General features: G+C 36.2%; 1 protein-coding gene across 2 annotated transcripts; it reads right to left on the reverse strand.

The window, feature by feature from the left end:
- Positions 1-560: 560 nt before the first annotated feature.
- LOC125870273 (uncharacterized) lies at positions 561-21,088 on the reverse strand. Of its 2 annotated transcripts, XM_049550666.1 has the most exons (18): positions 20,687-21,085; positions 17,543-17,915; positions 17,386-17,457; positions 17,226-17,288; positions 15,591-15,761; positions 12,961-13,243; positions 12,485-12,804; positions 11,651-12,394; positions 10,104-10,388; positions 8,929-9,084; positions 6,835-7,250; positions 6,175-6,613; positions 5,593-5,919; positions 4,263-5,034; positions 4,121-4,179; positions 2,238-2,708; positions 1,630-1,668; positions 561-892 (listed from the first exon to the last, which is right to left on the reverse strand). In XM_049550666.1, the coding sequence occupies exons 1-18, from the start codon at positions 21,058-21,060 to the stop codon at positions 707-709; spliced, it is 5,550 nt and encodes a 1,849-aa protein (XP_049406623.1). In that variant the 5' UTR covers positions 21,061-21,085; the 3' UTR covers positions 561-706. The 2 variants fall into 2 exon arrangements, with proteins under 2 accessions (XP_049406623.1, XP_049406624.1); XM_049550667.1 differs by lacking the exons at positions 561-892; positions 1,630-1,668; positions 2,238-2,708; ... (4 more) ...; positions 6,835-7,250; positions 8,929-9,084 and having other exon boundaries at positions 10,098-10,388; positions 20,687-21,088.
- Between the last annotated feature and the right edge of the window lie 330 nt (positions 21,089-21,418).

A 21,418-nucleotide genomic window follows, 5' to 3' on the forward strand; every position in this document is an offset into this window, starting at 1 on the left:
CATTTTCGATGGCATAAAATTACTACATGTATGACTTTGTGTGAACTCATGAAGGAAGCTATAATATCCCTTTTTCCACCCAATGGAGAATAAATAACCTTTTGATATGAAGTAGTCTTCCCGTAATGTATTTATCAAGAGTAAATTTAAATTAGTTAAATCAATTATCTATAAAAGTAGTAAATGTGAAAATTGCAATATAATGTATTTACTTACACGATGATTAATTTCCTAATTGAACATTTTTTCTAGCTTAATACTAAAAAAGTGAAATATTTTTCTTCATTTAAAATTAACCATTAACGAAATCAAGAAGCATCAATTTATCAACTAATTTCTTGATTCCCTTTCCATTTTCCTTGTACGCAAGTAAAAATGGAAAAGTTTATAGGGATCAAATGATTCTTCTTACCTAAACAAGATCGTTAACTGAACATGTCAGAGGTGAATTCAAGAATTGAAGTTTATACATTTCTACACCGACCACAAGTTAGGCAAAAGCTATTGGATTTTTGGAAATCCTAAAATTACATTTACATCCGCTTCTGCGTCTGACCGGGCTACAAGTTGTGCATTTTTAGGAAAATTACTATACAAAGATCAGCACTAGGAGATGACAACAACAACTAAGCCTTAGTCCCAAACACGAACCAAGAGAACAAAAAGATCAAAACAAACACATAACTAGATCCAACATCTACCTACATTACAACAGGTGTGTACTAGAGGGGTTTGCAAAGAAATGTTCCCTTGAAACTAACTTCGATTTCTTGAAATGGCTACCAATAAGACTACTCAGAATTGCTGGTGCTCCGCTTGGATTTGCCTGAGGAATCTTACGCGAAAAGATAACGTTATCCAGGACCATCATGTTTAACAAACTTCTGCAACTCTGAAAGACACAACAAAAATGTTTTAGCAGATGAGAAGATGTAAAAGTGTCTTGTCTATCTCATGCCCATAAAACATTACTCTACTACAACAACATAACTTAGTGTAATTCCACAAGTGGGATCTGGTGTAGGTAAAGTGTACACATACGTTACCCCTACCTTGTTGAGGTCACCCATAACACATTACAAGCAAAAGGATTTGAAATATTGTTGAGACTTTAAGATCTCCATTACTACCAAAACTTAGATTTTCTTTGCTATCTACAGACCAAAAAAGTAGAACTATTAGGTGCCAGCCATTCTCTGCCTCAAGAGATATGGAGTCAGGATTTCAACCTTTTGGGTTCTGGATTTTAGAACGATGACTTCAAAGTGTTAATAACTAGATTCTAAATTTAATGTGTACGTATTTAATAAATTTCTCAACACAACTACATTATTCGAGGAAAAGCTATTGGTTTCGACCTGTAGCTGGGCTTCTAACTCCGCCCCTGTCCTAGGATCACACAATCTCACTAACTAGAAAATATCCCGGTATGTAGAAACTACAAGTATGGTAAAGAGATGAAAATTTTGAGCAGCTCATAATTTATGGAAAGAAGGCCTTGGGAGAAGAGATCATTGGAATTTTTATCATTTCTTGGGCAAGAACAATGATACCGCTTCATGTTACATTTTATCTGATAATCAACAGACTGAAGAAACAAGTCTGAGGAAACAGAAATAAATATCATACCTGAGGATTCAGAACATGCATGTGGCAGATAATATCACCCTGAACAATAATTAAGAAGTCAGTTTGAAACTAATAATATAAATTAGAAGTATCTGTGTATATATATACACATATATATATTGCTACGAGGGTGAATTATACATAAAACAGTCAAACTGAAAATGGATGTTTAAATTGGTATGCAGTGTTCATCAATGATCAAGATGAGGAAAAAGAATGACTCTATGATTCAATCATCAATGATTGAGTTCCAGTATTCATAAGGAAATGAATCCATATGACATGAAGTATAACAAATCGATATGAAGTGGTGTTCCCAAGAACATAGCACAAAATCTGTGAGAACATTGAAAAAGATAGAGAAGCAAATGAACCTAGCACTAAAGACTAAGAAAAATGAGAAAAAAAAGATATTGTATTAACAACGAGAACTAGACAAAAATTAAGAAGAAATTCACTGATTTATTCTACAACCAACAAGGATCAATTGTCCCTAATATTTTGAAGCAATTCATTATGCACAAAATTAGAAAGTAATACTTCTAAATTGCACAGATTCACTGGTCATGATCAGGTATCTATGTTTTTATGTAAGTAAAAGGACGTACCTCTTTTATTCCCGGATTTTGCATCACTATGCCAAGAACACGGCGTACAAGCCCCTTGTAGACACGTTCATTTGTAGTACCATCACCATTTAGCCAAGGCAATATTGGCTTACACAAATGCAAACCAGTAGAGCGGAGATCATATGGTTCTTCTGGGTGATTTCTTGTGGGTGAACTAGCTTCAGTAGGCCGACAACCTTTTGCCTCATTGATGGTTTGCTTTTTACTTGAAGGTTCAGCAACCGCTTTAGGAAGATTAAGAATTGTGACTTTGTGTACCTTATCAGAATTCTGCAACTCCACATCTTTATGATTTTCTCCATTATGTGTAGCAGACTCTTCATATGTTTTAGCCTCAGAATCTTCAGAAGGAGATGATGTAGCATCTTCATGAATAGCAGCCACTGGAATCAAAAAGTACTTGGAACGATATAAAGAATCAACCACCCGAATAGAGTTGTAAGCATTGACCTGCATTTTGTGGTGCCACTAGATGATTAGTTGAATAGAAGATGGGCCTTCTACTGCACTCTGTTCCATTCTCTATTAATTACATCACTAGCTATAGTGCCATCTTTCCTTAATCAAACCACATGTAAAACAAACAACTACAACAAGCTTAATACATTATGTCATGGGTTTTATTGAGTTATAGTGACTACCTCCACACAATATTGATGAAGCTGGTCAGCAGCGAATTAAGCATGTCCATCAATTTTATTCATAGAACACATGGCTCAATGTTATATTAATTCACAACACAAGAGACATACTAACACTTAACTGAGAAGAACGCCAACACACCAAACTTAAACTGATGAGCAATCTACAAGTAATACAAGAATTTTGAAGTACATGTTCGTGACAACTATGCCAATTTGGGTGCCTAGTCACATGATTCATTTTTTAACCTACCAAAATTTTCCATATCACTAAACCAACTCAAGACATCAGGGAACTCATCAAAGCATTTTGGCCTCTCAACTCATATTTTCTTCTCTTTCCATCCTGTCTTTATTGTACATCATGCTTTAACAAAAAATCAGGCGATATATGGTAGATTCTTTATATAAACAACAATTTTCTTAATACTCCATCTGTCCCATTTTATGTGGCACCCTTTGACTTGGCACGGTGTTTAAGAAAAAAAGGAAGACTTTTGTAACTTGTGGTCTAAAACAATCCTTACATATTTGTGTAGCTGAGTTTCAGTTCATTAAGGGTAAAAGAGGAATTTAAAAGTTAAAATTGTTTCTAATTATAGTAAGGTAGCATTCTTTTTGGGACAGACTAAAAAGGAAAGGGTGCCACAAAAAATGGAACAGAGGGAGTATCATTTGACACTTTAAACCGGCATATTCATGTTAAAACATACCAAGATATGCCATTATTCTAAATACAATACAATTTGGGGGCTACGGGGAATTTCAAAGTAATATCCATCTGTTTTCAGGAGCAACCACAGTCAGTGTGATATGAAGTAAATTCTCAAGATTCAAGGCTTAAGTGACAAGACAAACACACTACACAGAAAAGTAAAACACACAATGAAGAGACCTAGAGGAGTTTCAGGCAAAACTAGCTTACACTCCACACAAGTGAATCCACATTGAGCATACCATTACAAGTATCTGTTTTAAAAGCAAATGAACCAACAGCTTCTATTTCTTCTACAAGAAGACTCTTTTTAAAACAATCCATTTACTAATATTTCCTATTCAGTAAAGGAGTGAGAAGTCTTATTTCACAAAAATAACATCAGATAAACTATAACTGAGGATTTCATCAGAATTCTTTCATTAGTAACTCTAAGCAGGTGCATGAAACTTCATCAGATGGTGCAAATAACAAGGGAAGATAGCTAATTGTTAATTCAGACGCACCTTCAAAACTCGTCCAAATGCTTCTAGCACCTCAATGACAGCTTCAGAAAGCTTTTTATCTGTAAAATAAAATAAAATAAATAGAAGTAATGAGTATTTAAATAGCGGGGTTAGAAGACCTTGTAGGTTTGTGGTTACATACCTTGCATCTTTAGAATCCTCGAGATATCTTTCATGCACAAACCTTGGTCACCAGCCATTTGGATAGCTGAATAAAGAGATCTAAACATTTCCGGATATACCAGAGAGTTCTGTTCCAGACAAGAACCAAAGGAACAAACACGTTCAGCATAGGTCGTCATGGCTTGCCATTGTGACTCGGTCGGAGAAACTGCGGTATATGGGACTCTGCTATCTTGAAGTTCATTTACTTGGTCATCTGAGTTGAATGAGACACTGCCAATATCAGTGGCTTGATGATCTTTAACAGATTGTGCACAAGTATAGTTATCACTGTCTTTGAGTAAATCCATAATTTTTATTCTTGAAAGTGTAGCATGCCTCAAGCACAACCTAATTCCTGGAAAACCTTTTGCCCGGCGTGAGCAAAGCTCACTATCACTAGCCATTGAAGTTTTTAGCTTTTTATACCTGTCACTGTCAGAAAATTCACTGTCATCATTCTTGCGTTTAGATGTCCGGGAGTCCTCAACCTCTCCAACACCTTCATCGGGAAGGCATGGTGCAATAGATAGTTCTCCTGAAGAAAGCAGAGCAAGAAGGTGGTAAACATCTCCACACTGCAAATCCGTTGGAAGATCCACCCCCTCAGCAATCAATTCCTTCTCTCTTTCACAAAGCCAGCTAGCAAACTTAGCAGCTCTTTTTCCGGTATCACTTGGGAATGGAGAAAATTCTATACAATTCAAGAAGGTCTGAGAAAGGACAAAAGGACAATTGGAATGGCCCCCAATCTGCAAGGAGAATTTTTTAAAGCTTAGGAAATATTTGCAGGAGACAAAAGATGAAGACAAATCTTTTTCTAATTATAGGTCAAGACACAGGATGGGTCTTTGTAGCAACAGTTGCACCTACTGAAGAAAATGATAGTGAATTTCAATTAGTTTACGTTTATAGTTATAGGACATAGGTGAAGACAGATTACTTGTAAAAAAACAAGCTGTAAATTTATACTCCTGTTTTTCTATATGGCATTTGACTAGCACAAAATTTAAGACATTAATTTGACTTATATTAATATACTAACTAACTGAAGTGGAAATAAATATTACAGTGATGAATGAAAAGCTAGTCCTACATCACATGAAAGTACAAAATAATTTCAATTGTTTGATGAAATTGAATTTTTGAAAATTGCCGAAACTGTAGACTAATATATATAATGGAATCATATAAAGTATTATGAACATCTCTAAACAGAAATATCATCACATAAATTTGACATGGAGAGATAATTCAAAAATGTACCAAGGCCAGCATCTAAATACATAGTAGTACAAAACAAGATTTACCAAAACTTTTTTCTCCCTGAGGTAGTTGAAAGCAGCAAAGAGATCATGCTCAGAATAGCGCCTTAAAGTTTCAGCAAGCAAGGTTGGCACAAGTGGAGATTTTGAGCTACAGAGAAAGATGAGCTTAAATAGCTCTGCAGCATTAGCAACTGCTGCTGATTCATATAATCGTTTACTGATGGGGATGCCACCAATCGTGAGATTCACATACTTCTGAGGGATCCTATTTGAGCTTATTGGTGTACCAGAATCTTCAGTATTTTCACTAAAATTATCAACATATTGGCCACAAGAAACTGGTAAAACTGATTGAGGACCACAAGAACCCTGAAAGAGAGGGGAACATCAAACAAATTAAATACAAAATTCAAATAACAATCTTGTAAAGAAAAAAATTGAGTTAGTCACAGTTTCTTCAAAAAACAAGATAAGCTACACTTAGGCAAACAACCTACAGCAAGTGCCGGCACCTCAAGTTGCTGATATTTTTGTTGAAATGCTAAGGCCTAAATCTAAGTAATTAATGACTAATTTATGCCACAGAAGTTCATGAAATAACTGACAAGAAAGCATGAGTCTCACATCTCTTTCATCAGTATTAACATTTGAGCTGTTATCAAAGAAAGGCTGAACATCTTTCAAGGTCTCCGATTTGGATATCTTTTTGTGACGCAGAGCATCTTCCAAGGCGAATTTTATATTGGCATCATCAAAGTTATCCCATGGATCTTGAGAGAGGAAGTTTGAGGTATTTTTAAGACAATAACACTGTGTTGCTTGATGACCCTCATGGTTCAATTTTTTATCTTTGGATTTCTCAAGGTAATCCACGTAACGCTGACTAAGCACATTACACAGTCTCATAATAGATTTTCTGAACTGTCGATTTGTTCTCAATGATGCCATTCTCCTTCTGCAGGCATCAGGTGGTGCTGGAAGATTATGAAGCTTTCCCCAGTCTACACGATTGAATTTTGCTCCAAGAGAAGCTCGGTGTCTTGCATATTCGATCACCAGTTGCCTGTACATAAAGTTTCTCATGTAATCCAAGTAATAAGCTTAAAAAATACAAATAGATCCAGGCAACAGGATACCATGGGTAGCATTAAGGATGTAGCAGTAAATCAACAATTTAAGCTCAAAAATCTTATTATCATCGGGAACTTTTGAAAAAAATCTGTGCATACCAACCAGCCATTTGGTTATTGACCTCATGAGGTAGGAATAATTCATAAGATTTACCTATCTACATCATCTGTCCACCAAAACTTTCCCTTGCGTGTAGGCTTCGCTCTTGACAAGGCAATTTTATCAAGAAAAGCACGTCCTACCCCACCATCTTCAGGTAATTCTGATTCTTCAGCAGCTACCACATCATCTCGAAGGTGATATCCCTCCAAGCTGCATGTCTGTGCACATGAAGTAGACGGGAAAGAGCTTTGTTCCTCGTTGACTATCTGGCTCAATGGCTGGGGCTGTCCAAACTCGGTACCAGCCTCCGCAGGCTTTGAAGATTTCCTTGTTACAGGTCTTTTCCTTTTCTTTGGAGATAATGTAGGTATACCTTGATGCGGCTGAATTTCGTCCTTTCCAGCATCTGAAGCTCGATCAAAGCTGGTAAGTCGTCGTTGTCGTTTATCATGATAGACACGAAGGACCTGCAAGTGAACAGTAACCTGACTGAAAAATGTAGGACTTGCATACTTTAATGATATAAATGAGACATCAGTATTGGAAAAAGCTTCTTTCTTTTTTTCCAGTGACAGGTAAGAATGAGCCTTCCCCAAGAATGGGACTGTCTAAAAACAAATTTAATTAAATATTTGCTTAAACAAACAGAGTTTCCTTCAAAAAATAAGAATCTCTTAAGGTCTAGAAGAATTTCTTTAGCCATTACATAAGAGAGTACCAATCAAGACGATTTCTAATGGAAAACTACTTTAGCTCTTCATGCACGCAAAAGTGATCATTAGGTGTTGTTTGATGCATTCACTGATTCATCATTTAAATGTGCTCCTTAATAAAAAGGATAAAGTTTCAAATTCATCAAGTTGAGCAGCAAGAAAGTGAGAGTTCACTGTTTACATGCAAATAGAAGCTGATTTCTACCATATTGCTTGTTTGTGACAGATTTAGTAATAAACTGATGTAGGAAAAATTTGAAGGCAACACAGATACTTTACTCCTGGCCCCTCGTAAGCAATCTTTTGGTCCTTTAACATGATGATTTTCTATGTATCTTCTTTTATTTGTATGACAATGTTGTGGCTGCCCTAAAACATGCACATGTTCGAGTCAGGAGCACAAAACATAATTAAGAGCAGTACTATTGCTCCCTTAACAGAGATATGTACTACTCAGGAGTGTAGATTATTAAGTACAATATTGATCTTTTATTTTATCAGTGAACGCTGGCCTTATGTGTCTAACTAGAAGTCCTTTACAAAGTCAACATCAACCGCCACTCATCTCTCTTCCATTTTTTTTTTGCTTTGTTGTTTTTGACTCATCTTTTTCTTCCTTCTCTCTTTTTACAAAATCAGCAGTAACTCATCTATATCCTTTTTCAGATCAACACTGGTAAGATTCCTTCTGTCCCTTAACCTAGTAGCTTGGGTGTCTCTTCAATATTTTTGTGTTTTCTATTATTTCCCCTTTTTAACCTTCCAATACCAAACTAATTCAGCTTTACTCATCTAGTAGCACGTAAAAATGGCAACTATCTTATTTTATGGCAGAACTGCAATTAAACTCTGACATTCGAGCAAGTCATTAATCTGGAAAGTCTGGTTTCCAACAATAAATTGTTAACCTAGAATCAGCAAGTTTGCCAGCAGCATATTTCCCAATATATATGCCTCAGCAACTCTGTTTTTATAGGCTTACAAGTGGATCCAGATTTTAACACTACTGGAAGAAGATGGCCAACAAAATAAGTAAACTAAAGAGGAAAGACTATGTTGCGCATGAAGTTTTTTTCAACTTGATAGCAGCATCACAACATAAACACATACAATTCAAAACCAAAAAAATGTGGAGTAAGACTTGACATGATTTTACGTTGAAAACGACCAAAATCGAAGATGTCTACTTTTGTGTAAATGAGTTCTCCAAATGCCAAGAACATAACTACATTTCTGGCATCCCATTAAAAGAAACGAGTTGATGAAAGGCAAACAGTTACTAAATGATCTCATAATATCTAATGATCAGATAAGTTAGATAAACTACCACATTAATACTTTTTAACAGATTCAACTTCCAGATGTCCTGTAAGTTGATTAAATAATTTTCTTATTGCAACTCAGAGAGCGGGCAAAGAGAACACAGAAGAACCTGCTCCAAAGTCAAATTCAGATCTTTAGCAATCTCCTCACATTCCTTGAATGAAAGTTTCCTCTGTGGGCCATCGTTAATAACACGCTTAAGGAGTTCAGCCCGCTGATCAGCTGTCATAACTCTGATTGAAGCCCATGATCGGAAAAGAAATACCTGACCAACATTTTACTTCCCTCTCAGTACAACCAGAAACTGAGAATAAATAATCAAGAGGGACAGATAGCCTAAATACAATGCTACAGAAGATGAAACAAAAATAACATTTCTCCAAATATAATACTCATTCAGCAGCAAGTTCTTAAGCACAAAGAAGCATCAAACATGCAAAAGAGCAAGAGACTAACCAAGTAAAGCAAACCATCTTATTATATAAACAAATGAAAGTTCTAAAAGACAATCTTTCTTTCGGATAGGCATAGAAGTATCTTGCATGGCAATCCACTTTATTCCTCCAAATTAACAGATCAAAGAAAAAATTTTCATCCTTAATTACTTTCTATTTTGGGCGAAAGGCTCAACATCAGTTCCATTCCTATACAAATTTCACAACTTTCAATAATTCAAATCACTACTATTAATTCAATTTTCAAACTTTGATTTGATGGTTTCTCTATCAAGGTAACTCTTCAAGCGTTACTTAAATATTTTTCTTCAATTATTAGCAAATATAATATTCAAGTCACAGACTCACAGTAACATTTTGAACTCCTATTCCAGCTGCCATGTATAACAGAACAAAGGGAGTAATTTTTCAATAATAAATAACAAATCATAGAGAAATAGAAGTACAACAAGAAATTTCCCCACGTTCTTAACCATTTCAAGGATGCAATCGAACTCTACAGAAATTAGACATGCTATTAAGTGCACAACTTCATCATAAGTTGGCTAATTAAGGCCCTTGGCTTTACACATTTTGTTGCATGAAGTATTGTCAACTCTTGGCCATTTCCCGAGTTGTTATGTCCTTTAAAAGCTGAAGATACCACTTAAGGTAGATCAAATACTCAATTGTAGAAAAGATTATAACAACCTCTTCTAGAAATGCAAGGTAAGCCTATATCAAATATAGACTTACTGTGGTCTGGCCTTTCCCATGGACATCCACTATGCTCAAAGAATGGAAATTCGAAGTAGTCACTGAAAGACAAAGAAAATAGAAAGAATTAAACCTCATTAACTGTGCAGCCGGGGAATGCATGCAAAGCGGCTTTACGATCACTAGCAGAATAGCAATACTCTAAAGTGTTCCAGTATTCCTCAACAGCTTTTTTACTTGAAAGAACAAAATCATGTCTGATTTGAGGGCGAAGATCTGGACAATGAATAGAATGAGATGAACCCACTAAGCAAACAGGTTCCTCAATGTAAGGTTTAAGCTCCAATACGTGAGTCAGAGTAGTATGAGGGAGATTTGCAGTGTTTTCTGGATGTCCACCACATACAAGCCTAATCAACTGCCATAAGAAAAATACACAACCAATTAACTATTGCATCAATAACAACTACCATAAACTCTTACAGACACAAGAGTAGGAAGAAGTTCAATATACTGAATTCCATAAGTCAGTTTTGATTTTCCAATATATGAAGCTTTTTCTCTTTCAGAGAGTGAATTACGATTACCAGTTTTCTATGTTTCTCAGACTCTTCAAAAATGTTGCAGCACCTGTGTCGAATCCTCCAAGAATGCACTACTATTGGAGAATTCAACACGCACCCGTTGACAGTTTTTAAGAGTCCAATAGCCAGCTTTTGCACTAGTTATTGAAACTTTGGGATTCCGTTTACTTATAGGAATGACCAGTAAGAATGTATTTCACAGGGAGAGATATGTTGTCAGGCAGTTAGCACCAATTATAATTTCTGACTCTTTCTCTTGTATTCTTTTCTTTATTGGAGAGAGGGGGTATACCACATAACACCAAACTGAACGCATCATCAGGAATATTAATCCTGAAACTCAGTACCTATAAGACGTCCTACAAGTGTCGTAAACAGCTTTCAACTACAGAAACTGCTATTTCTTTGAGTACTCCGCAGGCTCTAAATATTCTGGAAGCTAACAACTTTTCTTTTTATCGGAAAAGAGTAACTTTATACATTAGAAATACCAGCAAAAAGACGTTGCTGGGAAAGTTACAAAGAAAACAATTTTCACTCTCATCAAGGTTCTTCCTTAAATAATTTTTGAATTAGTCAAGAGCTATCGGTGACTGAATTTCATGTATCAGGTTCTCTACAAGCAACCTGAACTACACTATGCTCTCTTTTTTATAAAGGTAATGTTTTGTATATCAATCATCAGCCCAAAGCTGGTAACCAAAAATTTACAGCATATCCTACATCCACAGGAGTGTGCCTATCAAACAAAAAGATAAAGCAAAAAAGCAAAACTATCACTAGACCCCCCCTCCATCTTATAAGGATCCTAGGATGTCTACAATAGCCACAGGATCATCCTCTTTTATTGTAAAAGCATCTAGAATACATCTAGTGGATAATGGAGATTGTAAGTGAACTCCAGTCAAACAGCTGGATAACATTTTAGCTCCTCTAGAAATAAGGCATGTATATAGAAGAAAATTCGTCATTTGGGAAAACAATGAACTCCTCTTTCCAGTAGCAACATTCCTATCTTAATAGTTCTAAGCCTTTCCAGTAACCACATGGTTCCAAGCATCAACAATCTAAATTCTCAAAGTAAAATTCATTGTACCTTCAAACGTCGCAAAATGTCAATCAATGATGATAGTCGTCCAGTCGCTCGGATATCCATCAGATGCTTGTACTCCAACAGAGGAAGATCAGAAAGGCGAAACCCATTTTTACATTTCTCGATCGTATCCTCAAACTTTTGAGTAGAGCCAACAACTTGTAAGAACAGTTCAAGCGGCATGGCCTTAATAGCTGCATTTAAATCAATTAATTTAGATGTACTATGAGGATTTTTTAGGTCATGACCATCTTTAAAAGATGACAAAACATCTTCACAACCAGGCAAACTGTTCACATATTCCCATAGAAAAATGTGAAAAATCTTTGTGCGAACCATCTTGGCCAGTACAAATCCATTTGTACGCATAGCTTCAGCTCGCTCAGCTTGGTTCAATTTTGTGCTTTGATGTGTCCTGGTGAGATCATTCAGTTGAGAAAATGGCTCTCCCTTTTTCAATTGAGAAGAGGCTTGAGTGCGGATGTATGTTTCAAAAGACCTGAATCTCTCATGAATCTGTTCAGCAGATACACTAGAAACTGAAGGGTGCAAAACAACCTGTATCTTACGACTGTGGTTACAATTTGTTAGAACAGGGACATAAACAACGATAAGTTTACAATATCCTCCTTGCAAGAGCTTATTCAGACAACGATCTAAGGTCTTTCTGTCTGTCTCTGTCGTCTTCTCCTTCTCAAGATCCTGCAGCCGTCTGTATAGCTCTGATTTGACCAGGAACTTCTCCTCCTGATTAAAGAAAATATATTTGTGATCCTTTATCTGTAGCAATATCCTAACAGCCAGAAAAGCTTAAAAAGAATGGGAAAATAAAAACACCTGTAGAAATTTAAGTATCCACTGCTCCCTCTTTGCACTGGTTGCTTCCAATGTGAGACAGGGATACCTCGGATAAGATCGGCGTCTTGGAGGCGTCGGCACAGCAAGAGCCAGTGCATCTTCTGGCGCAACATATGATGCTGCTGCACTCACTATCTGCAACTCTGCATCAGAAGTGGTACTGCTTACCTTGATGGTCGAGTCCAGTGAACTGCTCAGACAAACTGGGACAGATCCATTCTTTTCATCCAGCACCAAGCCATCAGAAACTTCTGGGGAAGTTCCTGTGCTTACATTTTGGCTATTAGCTACACCATTACCTTCAGGAACTGAAGCATCCACATCTTGTCTGGCTAATGCTGAGTTTTCTTGAAATTCTCTATGTATTCCAAGTGGAGGGCAGCCAGAAATTTCGGAAGGCTCTACTACTGGTTTATTCAGAGTGATANCATTTTGGCTATTAGCTACACCATTACCTTCAGGAACTGAAGCATCCACATCTTGTCTGGCTAATGCTGAGTTCTCTTGAAATTCTCTATGTGTTCCAAGTGGAGGGCAGCCAGAAATTTCGGAAGGGTCTACTACTGGTTTATTCAGAGTGATAGGTGAAGCTCCAGGATTATGGTTTCCAGGTGTCCAGAGTCGGTAAACCTTGGCTTTGTTCATGAGTTCTGGCTCCATATGTATTCCGAATCTATGAACAATATCAAACAGCCGATTGTAGTGTTGTTTATTGCTTAATCCCAGCCTTTTGCATACCTGAAAAATCATTATAATGGCAAGGAAAGTTTTGATATCACATATGTACATCTGAAGGAACCCTCGCATAAGAGACATATTTGAAAAGTCAAATGCACACACAAATACATGAATCCAATCAATAAATGTGTTTCATACCTTATAACTGAAAAGCAATCTTAAAAGAGGCATAAATGTAAAACAAAATAAATATATTGCAACTTATAGAAAGCCTTTTAATGATTGGGAGATCCAGAGAGTAGTAGAATTCTATAGAGCTCTGGATATTAACCAAACCTTTTGCAATATATTTATTTTGTAGCTAAACTAACCGAACCTCAGATTCCATCCTTAGTTTGACCAAACCTCTGCTACAGTAGCCCTCTGTTGTTGGTTGAGGATGGACACATCAGGGAAAAGGGTTTTTAAAGGACCTTGTTCCAGCCAACTATCTTCCCAAAATAAGACCTTCACACCATTTCCAATCTTGATTTTACAGTTCCCTCTAAGTTTTGGCCAGAGATTCCATATGGCTCTCCAAAGGCTGGTTCCATAAGTGTTGGTCACCATGTTAGTTGACCAGTGATCTTCCATTTCATATTTGGCCTGAATCACCTCCTTCCATAATGCTTGTTCATTGGAGGTTAGCCTCCAGAGCCATTTCATTAGTAGACATTGATTTTGAGTCTTCAAGTTTCTCACCCCTAGTCCTCCAGCTTGTTTATTCCCAATCAAGGCTTTCCATTTAACCAGGTGAATTTTTTTTTGTCTCACTGTTGCCTTCTCATATAAAGTTTCTTCTTAGAGCATCCAGTCTATCAGTTACTCCATCAGGAATAGGAAAAAGGGACGTCATATAAGTAGGCATAGAATCCAAGACACTAATAAAAAGTGTTAGTCTTCTCCCTAGGGAAAGATATTGGCTCTTCCTATTCACCAATCTTCTTTCACACTTTTCAATCACCCCATTCCAAATACCTATAGACCTGCTTTTAGCTCCCAGAGGCATCCCCAAAGGCACCTAAGAAGTCTACAAGTTAATCTACTTCCTCTATTCAATTCTCTTTACACCACCAAAATAGAGAGACTATGCAGTCAGAAATTTGTAACTCCTTCCCCAGAACAGAAAAGTTGCTTCTACTTTTGTGTGTCAAAACTCAAATGAGCAGGTTGGGTTAAATTTGGGCGAGTCAAAACGAGTTAGTTAATAAACGGATAGCAATCCAACAAGCACAAAATTTATTTGGGTCAAAATGGGTTAGGTCAAGATGGATTGAATTGTGGGTCATAACCCAACCCACCCAATAATATTCATATTCAACCAACATTGTGATTTGTATGCAATCTAGGTCTGTTGGAGCTTTTAGCGCAAATAAATTGTGGGCTTTAATGAAAAAAGGTGCAAATGGAGCAAAAATACATACATGTATATATATATATATATAGTCCAATTTAAATTTCTGCAATTCGATTTCGAGATCTCAACTGAGGTCATTACAATATACTAGTCAACTATATAATTATTTCTTTTACAATTGAGAAATCACCAGGGTTAATGACATAGGGTTCGGAACTTGGCGGATAATGCGCCCACCCTCTACCCTTCTCACTTAAATACCAATCCTTGTCTGCGGTAAAATTTGAACCAGTGATGTGCATCTAACAAACACACCACGTGTTACTTTCTTACCATTAGACAAAATCCCTTTGTGTGTGTGTTGGAGGGGCCGAGGGGCGGGGGACTCTGTAAATACACATTTGATGTCTCTTCTTTTGTCATATTTTTCATAGTATACACATAAATGAGTACCAAATCACAAAATGCTGACTCACAAAAGATTCAAAATATGATCCAAGGCTTGAAGAATGATCATGTTGAGAATATAATTAAATAATAAAAGTGTGCTCTCTCTAACAGCTTAAGTTTTTATTTTTAGATGAGATGGCCACACACTTCAACATGGTATTAGAATAGGCAGAGGTCCTGCGATCGAATCTCACTGCCACCCAAAATTAAAAAGAATTTTCACGTGCTTGGCCATGAAAAAGAATCAGGCCCGCACGTGAGGGGGTGTGTTGAGAATATAATTAAATCTTAAGCTTTTAAATGAGATGGTCACACACTTCAACAAATCATAAAGTTAAAAATGAGGCTTTCGGTGAAATTGCACCTAAAAGTGATCGTAAAGACATAATCAACTTAAGTTCAAAGTTGACTGCGAAAAGAATCAGAAAATATGATCCAGGACACAAATTACAGCTTGGGTGAAATTACACCAAAATGAAGAAGACAATATACACGTAAAATAGCACTAGTAAAATGATATCAACATTAGTTTTGACATTCATAAAAGAAAACATCCAATACCTGATTGAAGGGCAACCCTCTATCTCCCTCAGCATCAACCATATCGTAAATTTGATGCTCAATAGGAAGCTCTAAAAGCAGGTCTGAAATATGACCTCCCTTGCCCTTTTTCATCATTGTTTCAAAATGTTTTGGTGAAAAACCCTTCAACAGATGTAGACACTTGACCTCCTGCAATGCGGGCATATGATAAGCAATTAGTTAGCCAGTCAAAGTCCTAATTCCTATAAAATATGTAAGAGCTTAAGACTGTTTCTACACTTTTGTTATGGCACATATGTTTTTTTTTTAAATCGATTATACAGGAAAAAAAGTGGTACTTCGAAATTTGTTTAGTTAGAAAGAAAATGAAGACAAGAAATGGTGAAACTAAGAATTATTCTTTTACAAAAGAGTTGTGGATGACAGCTGTGGCCTGTGGGATAAGGTGAAGCTAAAAAACTTGCACTGGAATCAATTCAATAGTTAGTAAACTAGCAATCATTCAAGTTTTAGGTGTAAGCCTCTCCAACAACATCCCCCTCTCCCTCTCCCAAAGTAAGGGAAAAAATAAAGAAAAGGATCAGCTCAACCCAGTGAATCTTTGCGCTACTCTTTGGACACTAATTTCAACGAAATTCATACAATGTGTTTGAGAATTTACAGAAAAAAATTTAAAGAGTAACTTAGCAGAAGACAATAGCCGCTTCCAATCTCCAGATACAACTCTTATATCTTATTAAGATCCAATAACCACATGAATCAAAGTATAAAACTAAAAAGAATCCAAGAACCACCAAAAAATAAATACTTCCCTTCCACTAAAGTCCAAGCTTGAGTTTAGGCAAGATTGACCTTTATTTAGCAAGAAATTTGTCATAATCTCTTTAATTTTATGGAATTGCAAACCTTGTGTACGTATGTATTTCAGTCTCAGTTTCCAATGCAGTAAATCACAATTCAAAATTTTGGGCCAATAACAACTTTCAGAAAAGGACAATATGTCATTCAGTTGCATTAACTAGGTTGAATCAGCAATAGTCTTTGGTAAGAAAAAGAATTACTTCTTCCAACAAGTATACAATTCATCAAAGTATTACGTAAATATTTAAGCGTCTCTCACTTTATCTATTATCAGAACTGCTTTAAGTTGAAAGTCAAGAATATACTTCCCTAAAGTACAAGTTAGACTAAACAGCTGCAAAAGATCTAGTCAAAAACTTTCTTTACTGTAAGATACAAAGTTGATTGAAACACCTATCAAACAAAAAGGAAATCTAGCATAAATAATCAACAAAAATTAAACTGATTTCCGCTAGATTAGATTTGTTCAGAAAGCTGATGCAATTTGACCAATTTTCAGTGGATTCCCAACAAAGATGTTCAATCCATGATTCCAATAGGAGAAAATGTTAGAAAAGAATTATAATTACCCTAGGACTTTAAGTCCATAAAGGAAAAGGAGAAACAGTAGAAGAAATGGGAGTATATGCAGTAAAGCCATGGGCACTTGGAGAAACAGTAGAAGAAATGGGAGTATATGCAGTAAAGCCATGGGCACTTTCAAGGTGTCTTAGATACTTGTATGGAAAGTCTAAAATGTAACAGATGAAACCCAGAGCAGTTGGTACTTATAAGCCAGTACTTTTCACTGACCTTCCCATCCATAATGACCTCGTCCTCCTTCACCAAGTGAGCCTCCTTCAGCTTCTTGAGAATCTAGGAGTAAAAATTTTGGATTTAAATATGATGCATGAGATGGGTTTATGAGTTGCAACATACTGAAGATACAAAATAATAAAAAGGAAGAACATACATATCTCCATCTCCTATGCCCACGAGTCCCTTGATAACCAAGTTCTGGCTTGATATCAGCCATAGCAAGGACCTTCATAAATTAAAATAAATAAAAGAATCAGCAATAGAGTACATTTAAAAGCCAGATAGATGGAGCATTTGACATCAAAACCAACCTTTCCCTCAGCATTTTCAAGCTTATCACAGACGGCTTCTAGTTCTGGTAGAAAATCTTTTACGCACAGATCTACATCAAGAGATTCCTCAGCAACACCAACATTATTTTCATCTTCACCATCAGTGATCTCACTATCCTCCAAGGAATTAACCCCCTTGGTTATCTCAAGCCTTTGTTGACTACCCAAATTCTTTGCATAGCGGGATAAATAGAGCATATTGGTAGAAACTGGACCCATGTCTCTAATCCTAAGGATTGTTGGTTGTCTGACAATCAATCCTCGTTTTTCAAGCTTCCTCACTATGTAAAACATGTCGTTGCCTTTGATCTTAAAGTCTTTGCCAAGCTCATTTTGTGCTACTCCTTTTCCTCTGAAACTCAGTCAAAGTTAAGAGACCTTGGTAAGCAATTAAGCTACTTCAATTACTAGTAAACCTAATAATTCTTCCCCATAGCATACAACCAAGGGTATGGCCTAAATATGAATAAAGTGGGAAAGAATCTTGGGACCAAGGTTTAAATCCTGGCAAACAAATACCACCAGATGATTTTTCCCCCATCTATCTAAGACTTGTAGAAGAGTTACCTGCTACTAGTAGAAGGTAGCAAGTATCCAGTATAGCCCATGTGCACAAAAGTTGATCGGACACAACATTTGGGAAGAACTCCGTGGAATTAGTTATGTGCACAAAAGTTCATGAACATCAAGGTTTAGATGGATGGAAGAAATCACCTAGGTGTTTTTTTCCACCCCTACCAGGAGGACCAATAGCGTTCTCACTTACCCTCCAGCGTGACTCGAACCCTCAACCTACCGGTTGACGGTGGAGGTGATCAAGTACTTGAAAAATCACCTAGGTGTTGTTTATAACCACAAGTTTCAAAAGATACATATTTTTCTTAAACTTTCCCTTTTTACCCTTGATGAGAAGTTTTTATAACCACATAAATGTTACAACATGTTTAAGACTACAAGTTACAAAAGTCTTTTTTCTTCTGTTAAACTTCCAATTTTACCTTTCATGCAAAAGCTTGTATAGCCACACTAATATTATGGCATGTTTAAGACCAGAAAAAAAATAACATTAGTTTCTTATTACTTAGTCCCAAAAAAGTTGACATCTTTCTAAATTTGAAAACGATTTAATTTTAACTTCTCACTTTAGCATTAAGGAGAAGCTTTATGTTACAAAAGTTTTACATCCCCCAAATGTAATGGCACATTTATTATGACCACGGAATTTCACAAGTCCTACTCCCACAATCCCAGAATACTTGTCACATCTCGCTTCTGAAGAGTCAATTTTATTAATGTTCAAAACTAAATTGGACTAGATTGATTCAATATTTCAAAATTAAAATTTAGATATTCCAAAACTATGCGCAAAAGTACTACAATTTGCAATTCTTCTGATATAAATATGTTGAAAAATATACATTAAATGTTCCATCAAAGTTTCATGTAGTTTCACACCCCAAAAACTAAACATGACAAGTATTTTGGGACATGGGGAGTAATTTTCTTCATAGTACCAAACTCGAAAAAACAAGATACTTTAGGTGTTTTTTTTACAATCAACTCTAAATTACAATTCATATATGCTCAGACTATATGGCCTTAAGCAAGCATCTAGACAATGGAATGCCAAGTTGTGTGAAGCACTGGTCAAACTTCGAGTTCAGACAAAGTGAGTATGACCACTCACTGTTTATCAGAAAGACACCAGAAGGGACAACTATTATACTTATCTATGTAGATGACATGCTGATAACAGGAGACAGTCTAAAAATAGTTGAAGAAACCAAAGGAAAACTGAAACAAGCATTTAAAATGAAAGATCTTGGTGAGCTGAGATATTTTCTAGGAATTGAATTTGCAAGGTCTGAACATGGAATATTGATGCATCAGAGGTATATTCTCCGGAACTCATCTCAGAAGCTGGACTCAGTGGTGCTAAGCCAGCAATAACACCACTAGATACTAATGCCAAGCTAACAACCAGACAATATGATGACTACAACTAAGGGTTCAACTAGTGAAATCAATGATCCTCTGACTGACAAAACAGGATACCAAGGATTTGATTGGGAAATTACATCACTTCACCATGACTAGGCCTGATATTGCATTTGGAGTACAGACTCTAACTCAGTTGCTACAACAACCAAAAAAATCTCACATGGAAGCAGACTTAAGGACCATAAGGTATGTGAAGAATCAACAGGGACAAGGCATGTCTAGGAAATCCAACTCTACAATCACAGCCTTTTGTGATTCAGACTGGGCATCCTGTCCTCATTCAAGAAAGTCTGTAACAGGCTACTTAGTGAAGTTGGGAGACTCGTTGATAACCTGGAAATCTAAGAATCAGTCAACAGTTTCAAAAAGCTCAGCAGAATCAGAATACAGAAGCATGGCTTCCACCGTGGCTGAACTGATATGGTTCTTAGGACTTCTGAAGAATTTGAGAGTTAAAGCAAAGGAACCTGTGAGCGTATATACTGATAGTAAAGCAGCAATGTAAATTGAAGCTAACCCTGTCTATCATGAAAGAACTAAATCTCAATACAATGAGATTGATTGCCATTTTATAAGGGGAAAAATAAACCAAGGTTGGTGTCAACTAGCTACATTCCTACAAAAAACATCCTAACCAAAGGACTCAGCAGGGTTCAACATCACTACTTGAGTTCCAAGCTAAGAGTGTTTGATATTTTCTCACTACCTAGATTGAGGCGAGTATTGAGAAGAAGGATCAAGTAGTAACAAATGTAGACTAAATGGAAGAACTGTCTAATTCTATCTCTCAGATTGTTAGTATTAGTTATTAACCATAATTAAGATAGTTAGTTAGTTATAACTGATCACTCGATTAGTTAGTCTATATAAAAGGCCTGATTTGTACTCATTGAGAGGCTAAAACTTCTAATAAGATTTTACTCTTCTTCTTCCTTCTCACCTCTGTTTCATCTCTTAATAACTACATGAAATAACTGCATGAAGGTGATCTATGTAGAGAAATTTAGATTATAAGCATAAAAGCTATGAAATTCGAAATCCAGCATAGCTTTTATCAATTAACTCTAATAACAATTCATATATGCTCATAACAGAAATTTGAAAGAAAAAACAAACACAAACCTAACAGTAGCAAGGTAACGAAGAACACGCCGTTCACGGTCAGAAAGTTTAGCATCGGAGGCCTCAATATCATAAACTCCAATAAAAGCATCACACATATGCTCCGGCGCGATGATTTTCAAATCCAATCGCTCACTATGCTCGAACGAACGAATGCAACTATCAGTCGAACTATAAACAACGCCATTGGATTCAAATTTAAGGCCCGGGATGTCAATGAGGTTAAACCAAAGAACTTTTTTGACGTTTGGACAAAGTTGAAGGCCTTGAGTGGAAATTGAAGGTTGTAACTTTGGCCATAGCTTGGAGAGATGGAGACCGGAATCGCCATTGGAGCAAATTTCTTCAAGCGCTGAGTAAACGAGTGTATCCATTAGAGAGGAAAATTCATTAGTGGGAAGTTAAATCGAAAAAGGTTAAATAAAAAAGGAAAATCGAGTTATTTGGGAGAATTGGGGATTATAAATTTTTTATTTTTTCATCCAGGCAGTCCGTATGCACTTCCTATTTACCTCGTAATCTGTGTGAGCTCATGACTCACTATATAACTTGCTACTACTATTACGTTTTTGATATTTTAAATAAATTATTTAGATATTTAAAAATTACTATAAATTGCAATTTTTTGGCATATCAATATAAATAAAAAATACATCGTAAAATGTTAATCAAAGTTCAGTGACCGGGGATAGGTTGAGAAGAAGACAATGAATGAAATGGTTTGAAAGTTGC

The sequence above is a fragment of the Solanum stenotomum genome, chromosome 7, assembly GCF_019186545.1.
Source record: "Solanum stenotomum isolate F172 chromosome 7, ASM1918654v1, whole genome shotgun sequence".
Classification (NCBI taxonomy): domain Eukaryota; kingdom Viridiplantae; phylum Streptophyta; class Magnoliopsida; order Solanales; family Solanaceae; genus Solanum; species Solanum stenotomum.

Excerpts from the sequence above, each read along its gene's own strand:
- LOC125870273 (XM_049550666.1), bottom strand. The coding sequence starts at position 21,060 with ATGGATACACTCGTTTACTCAGCGCTTGAAGAAATTTGCTCCAATGGC. Across the intron at positions 17,458-17,542 it reads TTGAAAATGCTGAGGGAAAG|GTCCTTGCTATGGCTGATAT; the intron begins GTTGGTTTTGAT and ends TAATTTATGAAG. Across the intron at positions 7,251-8,928 it reads TGAATTTGACTTTGGAGCAG|GTCCTTCGTGTCTATCATGA; the intron begins GTTCTTCTGTGT and ends GTTCACTTGCAG.